This window comes from Cervus canadensis, chromosome 27, assembly GCF_019320065.1.
Source record: "Cervus canadensis isolate Bull #8, Minnesota chromosome 27, ASM1932006v1, whole genome shotgun sequence".
NCBI classification, from domain to species: Eukaryota; Metazoa; Chordata; class Mammalia; order Artiodactyla; family Cervidae; genus Cervus; species Cervus canadensis.
In genome coordinates, this window is record NC_057412.1 from 37,390,752 (window position 1) to 37,402,961 (window position 12,210).

General features: G+C 34.5%; 1 protein-coding gene across 1 annotated transcript in view; it reads left to right on the forward strand.

Annotated features, from left to right (window-relative positions):
• The window catches only part of EPHA6 (EPH receptor A6), a 962,333-nt gene that overhangs the window by 178,046 nt on the left and 772,077 nt on the right, over positions 1 to 12,210 (forward strand). Inside the window, exon 3 of the mRNA XM_043449041.1 lies at positions 2,728 to 3,391. Coding sequence (XP_043304976.1) covers positions 2,728 to 3,391 — 664 coding nt within the window. The remainder of the gene's footprint in view (positions 1 to 2,727; positions 3,392 to 12,210) is intronic.

The following is a 12,210-nucleotide window of genomic DNA, read 5'->3' on the forward strand; positions in this document are numbered from 1 at the left end:
CCCTATGGACTGGAATTCTCATGCAAGAACACTGGTGTGGGTTGCCATTTCCTACTCCAGGGGATCTTCCCCACCCAGGGATTGAACCTGTGTCTCCTGTGCCTTCTGCATTGGTGTGCCAAATTACATACATTCCTTGTGAAACAAAATCAGTTTTTATTAGAGATTTATCTAAAATAAGAATGATCATTGAATAAGTACTTTGGAAGCTCCTCAATGGGTAAAATGCATAGAATTTCAAACTCTTATTTTGATAGTTTTTCCTCAGGTTTTATTATTTGTATCTTGTCTTACTATTTATATTCTTAATGGTTAGCTTACCATATTAAATAAGCTTTAATAGTGCTGGTTTGCCTTTAAATTTAAGTATTTAAAAGTCATATAACACCGGTAATATGCTAGGATGAAAGACAGATAGATAGATAATTTCATGTGCCTCTTTGAGATATTGGGTCACCACTGATAAGCCATGGGTGTATTTTGCAAAAATTATATCCACACTTCTAAAGGAGCTCATTGTTTCTGGAAAATACCTCCTGAATTTCAAGTAAGCAAAATTACAAATGAAATTTTAGATAAAAAATTGTTTTTAAGTTCACTTGGTTGATAAAATAAATTGTTTATTTGTGGAATTTTAAAGTAGAAAGTATGTGATGTAACAATCCAGTAGACTGAGAAAAGTGGCTATTCTATTAGAAACTATACTAATTGAAATTCCACCAGTCTTGGTTAGATAGCTGTCTACATCCAACAAAAATAAGAAGCTGCAAACTAGATGAGTTAAACAATCTTATTATAAATCATTGAAGTATGGTATCTAGAATAGAATATTTATTCACTATAGAAAACAGTTTATCATTTCCATTGTACCTTAATAAAAATGAGAAATTATGATGACTGGTATATTTTCCCAAAAAAAACATAAGGTTACCAAAATATGTTTTTGTTTATTGAAATATGTTGTAACTTTCATTAAACAAAATATACTTACAATCTAAATTGTAATATAAAAGTATGTGATATTAGGTTTATAAATAATGACAATACCAACTAATTTCAATGTGCTCAAGTATTTTTATTGAAACTTAAAGAAAAGGATAAACAAGGTTTTTCTATTCATATAAATGGCAGAATTCTTGTATGTAAACACAGAAGTGAAGATGATTCAGTAATCTAGCTCAGGGGAAAAACCGAGGTGTTTCCAATTCTTACAAAGGCTTTTTTGCACAATCTTTGCCTCTCTGTTAAGCGCCATTCAAACTGTTCCTAAAACATATGTATACACTCCTGCCTCAGGGATTGGTGCTTACTGTTTCCTCTCCACTACCTCACCTCTTAAGATGTTACTTAAATGTCAGAACCTCAGGAAGGCCTTCTCTGGCCACACTGTAATTGCAAGCCTCTTCCCCCCATCTCTCTGTCTTATTTTTTTCCATTATACTTTCTACCATATTGTTCAGTTGAGTAATTTACAATTTTTATTGCCTCTCCTCACCCTAAGTAAGATCCTTGAAGGCAGGGAGCTTTTGTTCAGTTTGTTCACTACTGCCATCCTAGTATTCAGAATAATACTTAAGTATTTCTTGAATAAATCTAAGTCTTATCTACATATGCTGCTGCTACTGCTAAGTCACTTCAGTCATGTCCGACTCTTTGCGACCCTATGGACTGTAGCCCACGAGGCTCCTCTGTCCATGGGATTCTCCAGGCAATAATAGTGGAGTGGGTTGCCATTTCCTTCTCCAGGGGATCTTCCCGACCCAAGGATTGAACTCATGTCTGTTTTGTCTCCTGCATTGACAGTCAAGTTCTCTATCACTAGCACCACCTGGGAAGTCTATGTACACATTTTCTATCAAAACAGACATGTAAATATTTAATTGAATACTGAAAAACATACTTCAATTTGTGACAAATTGGATATGAAGACAAATGGTTAACTGGAGTGCATTTATCATTGGTCTAGTTATTTGGTTACATAGTAGATGCTATTTTAGGTTGAATATAGAGTACTAGTAGAGAAGGAAATGGTTACCCACTTCAGTATTCTTGTCTGAAAAATCCCACATACAGAGGTGCCTGGTGGGCTACAGTCCAGCGGGTTGCAAAGAGTAGGATATGAGTGAGCAACTGAGCGTAGAGTACTAGAAACCATTTAAAGTTCTTTACATATATTAATTAATTTGTACTTCACAACAAACCTATGAAACAGGTACTATGTGATAAGCTTCATTTTATAGTGGAGGAGAAAAGTGAAAATGAAAATGTTAGTCGCTAACTCAGTCATGTCTGGCTCTTTGTGACCCCATGGACTATAGCCCGCCATGTTCCTCTGTCCATGGAAATTCTCCGATCAAGAATACTAGAGTGGATGGCCATTCCCTTTTGCAGGGGATCTTCCCAACCCAGGATTCAAACTAGGGTCTCCTGCATTACAGGCAGATTATTTACCATCTGAGCCAGCAGGGAAGTTAGAGGATAAATAAAGTGTCCCTCGATGTTGCAACTAACATGTAAGAAGGTAAGATTCATACTAGGACAGCTGGTATGTTCAGAACCCATTCTGAAATGAAAGTCTCCTTCTTAAAATCCTGTACCACTGTGGCTTTGCTTCACTTGTGTCCTTTTTATTCTTTTTTCTTTCAGTAAAACAGAAAATGTTGGAGATCATCATAGATGTTTAACCACTGTGGTTTTATAATCATTTATTTTTTTTCTTTTTTGCAGTGGGATGCCATTACTGAAATGGATGAACACAACAGGCCCATTCACACATACCAGGTATGCAATGTGATGGAGCCAAACCAAAACAACTGGCTTCGTACAAACTGGATCTCTCGTGATGCAGCTCAGAAAATTTATGTGGAAATGAAGTTCACACTGAGGGATTGTAACAGCATCCCGTGGGTCTTGGGGACTTGCAAAGAAACATTTAATCTATATTATGTGGAATCAGATGAGTCCCATGGAATTAAATTCAAGCCAAGCCAGTATACAAAGATTGACACAATTGCTGCTGATGAAAGTTTTACCCAGATGGATTTGGGTGATCGCATCCTCAAACTCAACACTGAGATTCGTGAGCTGGGGCCTATAGAAAGGAAAGGATTTTATCTGGCTTTTCAAGACATCGGGGCATGCATTGCCCTAGTTTCCGTCCGTGTTTTCTACAAAAAATGCCCCTTTACTGTTCGTAACCTGGCCGTGTTTCCAGACACTATCCCAAGGGTTGATTCTTCCTCCTTGGTTGAAGTAAGGGGCTCCTGTGTGAAGAGTGCAGAAGAGCGTGACACTCCTAAACTCTATTGTGGAGCTGATGGAGATTGGCTGGTTCCTCTTGGAAGATGTATCTGCAGCACAGGGTATGAAGAAACCGAAGGTTCTTGCCACGGTAAGAAAAACACATTTCAATAATTATTCATGCACTCAAATGATGGCTTTTTTCAACATACATATATTTACTTTCAGTTAATACATTTTTTATTATTATTCCTGGAAGAATTAATTGTGCAAGATATGAACTCATATTAACTGTAAGATAATTTCTGATTTTTTTCCCACCTAGGAATAGTGTATGAAGATGTTGAATAAGTTATATACCATGACAAATGTTCTTCCATTCTGCCTTCAGTAGAGTATTTGCTGTGTTCACTTAATTTTTATAAAGGAAAACAACATCAATAGCAGCAACGAAAAGCAAAAGGAATTCAAAGCAGGCATTTGCTTAATTTTAATATTTTGGTGGTTCGTAGAGAATATGACAGTTTGAAACAATTCTTTCATGTTGAGTTGTAATAATTGAGTAGTACCAAGATAAGCTGAAATTATATTTAAATAAGTGAGGAATTCATATGTATGCATATGAATAATATATATGTTTTTCAACATACAAGATAGTTTATAGAAATGTTATATGTTTTGAGATTGAGTACTGAGTGTATCAGAGCTTCATTTATCCTTGCTACTATTAAATGTAATTTCCTACCATATAACACATTATTTTTTGTTTGTGTGTTTAGATAGCAGTATTTGTGCAAAATCTAATTTTTAGGAAGTTTTAACACAATGAAATGCTGATTAAGTTTAAAACCATACCTTTTATGTTTTATGATAATGACATATCTGTAATTTTAAACATGAAAAGTTTTTGTGTGAATCATTTTATGAAGGCTTATTAATCTAATAAATATATATATATATTTAAAATTTTGTGCATAATGCCTGGTAAAGATAAATCATATCCATTACATTTGGATATAGGACTCATAATCAAAACACAAATAAAGAAATGAAAGTAATGTTTGGTAAATAATAGCATAGAAGATATTTTTCCTCTCAATGATAAATTATTTGAGGTTTTTTTTTTTTTTCTGTAGCATCAATCATGTTGAATTTTCTGACTTTTTGGTGATGTTATGTTCCTACCCATTAAGAAGGATGAAAATAAATAAGGAAAACATTTGTTTCTATATAGGGCCACATGTGAATTTTTTAATGTTTTGTCTATTTATAAAATACGAGCTCTAGAATGCTGAAAAAGTTCACTAAATCCATCAATGATAACTATGTTAGGTCATTTGAAAATACTGTTTGCATGTAGTGTATTTTTACAAAGTATGAGCCAACTTTCTTCACTATCTAAACATTAAAATATATTTCATTGAAGCTTTATATATAATTAATTCAATATTTTCATATATAGCAAGGATTTAGAATGAAACAGAAATTTGTTGAAAATGAATCTTTTAAGAGGCACTGTAAAAAAAATATACATTGGTGTTGGGGTCCTTTAATGGACCGGAACCTTGTGGTGCGGAGTCGACGATAAGAAAATGAAAGAGAGAAAGAGAGAGAGAGAGAGAGAGACAAAAAAGACCCGGGGACCTAAGCTCTGATGGAGCAAAGGTGCTTTAATGATTTTTCTATGAGTATATATAGGCTGCAGTACAAGAAACTTCTTTCGGGAATGATAGAGATCAGAAAACCAAACGTACAGCAACCGTTACCAAGGGACCAAGGGGTAACGTTAGTCACAAGGTCAGGACACATCCATATCTCAAGTAAGGGGAAGGAGATTAAGCTGTTTTGTCCTAAGGAGAATGTTTACTAAAGGAGACTCATGCTTGCCTCACACAATGACCTCAGTCCCTGGGAGCAGCGTGCTGTTCCGCTTGAAGAGGGCCAAAGGACTCACGAGAGACAGCACGTAGGAATCCTCCTGTCAAACATTCCCTGACACATTGGAAAATAACACTAAAGAAAAATTCATATATATGGATCATTTTTTAATGAGATTAAGAAGGCAATAATAGCCAAGCATAAAATGTATTGCATATAATAACAATGTAAGGTTATCATACTTTGTCTTAGGTAGAAGCTGAGTCTTGGTAAAAATAAAGTTTTAAATTATTTAAAGAATAGCTATCTATGGATTTAAATGATTATTATTATTAAGTATACTTTATGGTGTTGATCATAGAATTAAAAGTAGTGACAGTTATTGATGACTAGATGTTTTTTCCTTAATATGTTTGCTCTGTGAAATTTCAATCTTGCTTGCATGCTTTAAAATTCCTTCACTTTTGAGCAAGGATGATTTTAGACAAGTGGTAATTATCGGCTTATCTAGAGCTACTGCTTGACTCATTCATTTTTATGGCTTATAATCTTTATTGTAATTTATTTGCAGAAATGAGTGGGTACAGTACAAATGCTCATCATCTTCTTGTAGCAATGGGAGAAATTGGAATATTATGCTTGGATTCTAAATCTGTTGCTTACTAACTTCCTTGTTCATAAATAAATTAGTGGTTATAATCAATGATAAAGTATATGAAAAACTATTACAAGAAAACACATGTGCCTGGTTTCAATTGAATACAATGAATTGCTATTTACAAATACAAAGTTGATGTCGGGACTTCATTTTTGTGAAGGTATATTATACTACCAACAGTTTCCATTTTAAAGTATTTATTTGTGTTCTTGATGCTTCATAGTGCCCCTTTCTATCCTCTGATAATAAATTTTTATTGATTCCATTGCTCTCTACAAACAACTTATCTCATAACCAAATCTCAGAATTATCTATAACCTAAATGACATATTAATTGGAATATACATGACTAAAATACAGCTCAGATAATAATGTGACTATATGCTTATGTATATATAATGGGAAAAGAAAGAACAGTATTTCTATGTCATTTTCTTTTGTTCTGGCTTATTCTGTTAGAACATTATCTTAGCTATTAACATTTTTTAATATCTGATGATCTGTTAATAATTTTGATTTGTAGTAGAAATAACTATAGAGTTGTATGTTTCAATGATCTATTGCTATTGAGTAAAATAACCCCAAACTTAATAACTTAAAGCCACGGTGATTTATGACTTCTCAGGTCTCATATGTGGGTAATTCTTTTGCTTATTATAAACAGAGGTCACTCATGAGACTGAATTCAGCTGGGAGTGTGACAGGGATTGGAATGTCTAAGATTATCCCTTATATTCCAGGGCCTCTCTCTATATGGCCTCATTCATTAAAGAGTTTGAATCAAAAATTTTTAGAGTATAGTGGTTGGCTTAAGAGGGAGTTTTTCACATGACTAGGTATAAAGTGAGTTTACAAGGGGACTGCAAAAGGGCTGAATCCTGGAAGTATGTTTATAGGAAGCTGCAAGATTAAGTATACTGCAGTCTTCTCTCTTAATTCTCATGACTAATGCCCCTCTTTCATGCTCAGAGGCTCACATCCTCCCAAAGATCTATTCTATTATGACATTGTGTTGAAGTCCAGAAGAGCTTCATTGAAATCACTTATGGATGTGAATGAAGCTTCCCAACTAAAGCTGTCCTTGACCTGGAGAACTAAAAATCAAACAAGACACCATTGTTCCTCATGTATACGACACACATGGGCAGGAATAGAATAATTGTAAAAGGTTCTCATGTTCCTAAAAGCAGGGGATGTAGCAGTCAGTGGTTCATTGTGATTTAATAAGGCCACGCATTTAAAATGGATTCATTCATGTGTCTGATGCTTCATCTAGGATGCCGTAAAGTCACTTAGTGTCAACCCTGATAGCACTTTTAATATATTTCATTTTAGAAAAATATTCTGTGTTTTTACTTTCTCTTTCATTGAAAGTAGTTGGTCATCATTGCCTTTCAAGGGGCTTCACAGTTTGGTCATATCCTATTATTTTCTGACTTTGGCAAGTTCTGTCTCCTGTTTTTGTTACTTTTGAATAATCTATGTATTTTTCCTGTCTCTCGCTTTTTTTCATATTTTATCTAACTGCTTGCATCCCTTTCTTCTTCCTTTTCTGTGGTGGATTTTTATTCATCCTTCAAGGTCTAACACAGATGTCATATATTTGGATCTTCACAAAGTTAATGTCTCTGTCATCTCTGCTATAATTTGTACTAATTATGTGCCTGTTTTACCAGGCCTGTCAGATAAAAGAGATATATTTAATATCATTTCTGTAATAAAGAGTAAGAAATTTGTTGATGTCAATGATTAGTAGAACCAGGTTGTACTGAACAGTTAAAGATAGAAGTCGTTGATATACTGACAACGTGCTGTTTCTTCTTATTTCTGTGAGACAGGAAACTTTTCTTCAGGAAGGGCGGTGGTATTTTAGATATGGAAAGCCATTGAAAATATGGTTACCCTTCATTTTATGAATCATGATTCTAAGGTGTAGAGAACAGAATTTTATTCCCTGGGGTGACTCAGTAAATAATACTGTATTTATAACTAAAGCCTTGATAATTCTCAATCTGGTCTTTATGTGTTTTCTCCCCCTCACTTCCTCCCTCCCCTCTCCCCCTTCCTTTTATTTCCTCATTCAAAGCACCTCTGCTCCTACTACGCTGCTTTAACTTTCCCTGCCTGCCACAGTGCAGAGGAGGCCCCAGTTGCTCATCATTAATTAGGCCCTTTTTGCTCCGTTTGTTTTGTGGAGTCTGATACGGGCACTATTAGAACAGTGTCTACATGCTGCTGAGAATGATGGAAAAATACAGATTTATCTGGAACTTTGTTGTTAGAGATAATAAACAGGAAAAATTACAGTGAGGTTTTAGAAATAATCATTAATTATTTAAATACATTTGAGAAGTCTTGGCCTACTATGTAACAAAGGTACAGAGGAGCCTGGCGGGCTACAGTTCGTAGGGTCACAATGAGTCGGACACAGCTGAAGCGACTTAGCCCACAAGCACACATTTTGTCCTAAAAGTTATACTACTAAGTGTTTCAAACTGTGATTCCTTTCTCTGTAATGTTGTTAAGATCCAGCTAGATCCAAATTCTAGAAGCACTAAAGAAAGAAGCACTTTTTAAAAAATTAATTACTGTATTTTACTTGGAGGAAAATTACCTGCAGTGTCGTGGTGTTTTTTGTCATACATCTACATGAATCGGCCACAGGATACATGTGTCCTCCCACCCTGACCCCCTCTCACCCCCCTCTCCGCCCTACCCCTCCGAGTTGTCCCGGGGCCCCGGCTGCTGTTGCCCTGCTTCACGCACGGAACTCGCACTGGTCATCCGTTTCACCTGTGGTGATGCACGTGTTTCAGTGCTATTTTCTCAAGTCATCCCACCCTTGCCTTCTCCCACTCAGTCAAAAAGTCACTCTTTACATCTGTGTTTCATTTGCTGCCCTGCATGTAGGATCGTCAGTGTTTCAATGAGGTTTAAATAGACATAAACATTATATTAAGCAGATATGCTAAAATTTAAAACCAAGCACAATAATTTGGGTTACTCTGCATTATAGGTAGTGTTTTATAGTTGACTCTAATATCTCTATTTTTCATAACTTTTAATTTTGTTTCATAGGTTCATAATTAAAATTGTCATCTTTGGACATATTGATGTTACAGATTTAATTTTTTTAATTGTCTTAATTTATTCTACTAAGGGCTTGAATAAAAAGTAGCATTGATTCATAAAGCATTGATTCACATCAAATAGTCTTTCACTTCATATAACTAAGACTATCTTAACACTATGAAAGAAAATTGGAAACAATTAACATACAAAATTGAACAATTTTTTGTTGAGATCTGAGTTCTGAAATGACATGAATCCCTAATAAACTCCTCTTGGATGTTAATTTAGAATAAATCTCATTTAGGTAGTGGCACTTGTACTTGCAGATATTGTTTAGAGTTTGGTACTTTAGACATGTTTTGAATATATATGTATATTTATTGCAAAGATACCTTCTTTAAGCTTTTAAATACCACATGAGCAAATTTAACAAAATAGCATCTGACTGTGAAAATTAAAGTTCTGAAACATTGTATCTTATAACTTTTCCTAGAAACATGCTTTTATTTATTTCCCCTCTAGTGCTGCTTTAAGATTCTAGAGGAAAGGACGGTGGCAATTCTTGGACCATTGCATTATTGTTTACAGAGGTGAATGGGATATGCAGGACCTCTGGTGACATAGCTATTGATTTGATCTCCTTAAGAGTGGTGTTATTAAGGCTTCATGACTCTGTCCTCTCTTGCAGTTCAGAAGCATTTATGCTCTGTGTTTTCTGTCTAATCATGTTATCAGAGATGATTTGGAAGTAGAGAGCATAAAGAAAATTTGAAACACAAGGATTTTCTGGCATTAAATAAGGTGGTTTGAGAATGTGATGAAAAGCTGAAAGGTGAGATTGGGATCAGAAAATGGGGCCGACTTATTGGTCCAAACAGTATTTTCGCTTTGTAAAGGTTATCACAACCTGAATATAAACTCTTACAATATAACCTTTAATTCCAAATAAAGCTGCTTTATTGCATGAAGCAATTCCAGATTATCATCTGGGTTGAGAAAATATGAAATCAAGAGGCTTGGAGCCATCTAAAAATAGAATGTATTTCCAGACAAAACAGAATAAAGTTAAATAACTGTATTGTAGTTTCTTCTTTGTCACAGTTTTTAAAATAGGTTAAAACATAGACTATCTTGAAATTGATCATTCTTCATAAACTATTTTGACCAAATTTTAACTTCAGTTTTAGTCTCTGATTTACTCTCTGTCAACCTGAAAGCTATAATCCTATTTCTATAGAAGCTATGCTTAATTAAAAAAATTTTCTGAACACATATGTTTTTAAGATGGGATAAAATTATTCAGTATCCCTGTTTTCCTTCTAAACATGACATATCATGTCACCCTCTGAAATTGCTACCTTTCTTGTGAACATTATCTAGAGTTTCAGTTTTGCCTTTTAAAGAAGCAAAATCCACAGATTCATAAAGTCAGTACTTAGATACACCAAGCTATGTTAACAGATTTTTTTTTCATTTTTTTATTTATCATCTCCTTTCTTCTGGGTTCATTATTCTATTAGTGAAATATATCCTTTGGTAGATCTTTTGGCAAGGTTCTATAATTTGAAGCTCTTTATTTAGTGGATATCTATTTTGTCTTCCCTTTTCATTGTTTGTTTATTTAGGTACGGAATACTAAGTACAGAATACTAAGGTACAGAATACTAAGACTATTACTTTCCCTCAACACTCTGAAAGTATTATTTCCTTATCCACAATAATCTATTGTTGCCAGTGAACATCTGACGATCTTAACTGTCATTCTTTGGGAGGTTATCTATAGTTTCCATATTTTTGGTCTTCAGCCACATTATTTATGTAATTGTTATGAATTATTTTTTTCCTGCTTCACTTCACATTTTGTGTTTTAACCTGAAAATGTGTGCATGTGTGTGTTACTCTATTCTGTTCTGTGTTTCTAGAATACCTGTGAGATATTTGTTGAAGACTTTTAATATTATCTTGTTTATCTCTGATATGCGTGGAGAGGGAGGTGGGAGGGGGGATCGGGATGGGGAATACGTGTAAATCTATTGCTGATTCATGTCAATGTATGACAAAACCCACTGAAAAAATAAATTAAAAAAAATAAAATATTTAAAGAAAAAAAAATTCTACAAGAGCTGCCTTTTGCTTATTGAATCAAATCTAAATTAACCTATCATTCAAGAACCATCTATTATAAAAAAAAAATTTTCATTCTTAGGTGATTTCCAGGTTATGAATTTTCACTTAGGCTACATCTGCTTAATAGATTACTTCATCTATTTAATTTTTTTGTCATTCTCACTTACTACTATTTTATTTTTGCCTGTTTAGTTTCATAATTTTTTATGAATGTTGTTTTATTCTTTGTGGATTTTAAAGTTAGATTCAAATAACTTTGGAAATAAATTGGGTCTACATATTATTTCTAAGCATTAGTGTTGACATGTACTTTGGAATTGTAACTTGTATGCTAACTTGTTTTCTATGTCTTTTTTTAACTTAGAGCGTTTATAGTTGAACTAATCTTCCCAAAGGACTTAAAAGTAAAAAATTTGAGAACCCTAAAAAGTTCACCTTAGAATCCATGTTAGTATTCTGGTTGAGAAGAGTTCTGCTCCATGCAGTGATTCAGGGATATAGGATTTCTGGCATTTAGTGGGCCAGCCATCTCCTAGAGCTTCATAGTTATCCATGTCCAGCTCAGAAGTTGTAAAGAGATTAGAGAAGGTATATGTGCTGCTTAACCAACTCAAATCTGAAGAACCACATTAATTCCTCTCTTGTACTAGCAGTAGGAACTAATTATGTGGCCAGACCTAGCTGCAAATAGGGATGGGATGTTATTAAATGCTCTCCCTGGTTCAGTAGTCACTTTCCAACAACAATTCTGTATCACAGAAGAAGCCCAGTTTTCGTAGATCCTTTCTTATCTCTGCAATAGTCTGCCAGCTCACCCAGAGTGTAGTTCCTCATCCTCATATATACAAATACACTTGTCAGTACAAAGTTCTCTCCGTCAGGTTCAAATATGAACTCTTGTCAGCTGGTGACCTACACATTAAATAACAAGGCATTTACCTTAATACAAGACACACAATGGTTGAAATAAATAGAAAACTGCCATTAAAAAGGAGAATAATGGGAAGCAGACAGCTGTGAGTGCTCCACAGCAGTGAGGGGGCAGCGTGGTGAAGAACCTCAGTAGTTGAACAGATACTCTCAATGGGCCTCAGCTACACAATCTGTGAACTTCTTATTATCCTTACAATTTTGAATTAGTTATGGGTGGCTGAATGACTTTCATACCTGTTTCGTGATCATCAGTATTGGATATCCAGAGTCATTTCATAGTTATAGGCTTTTTTAAAACAGAC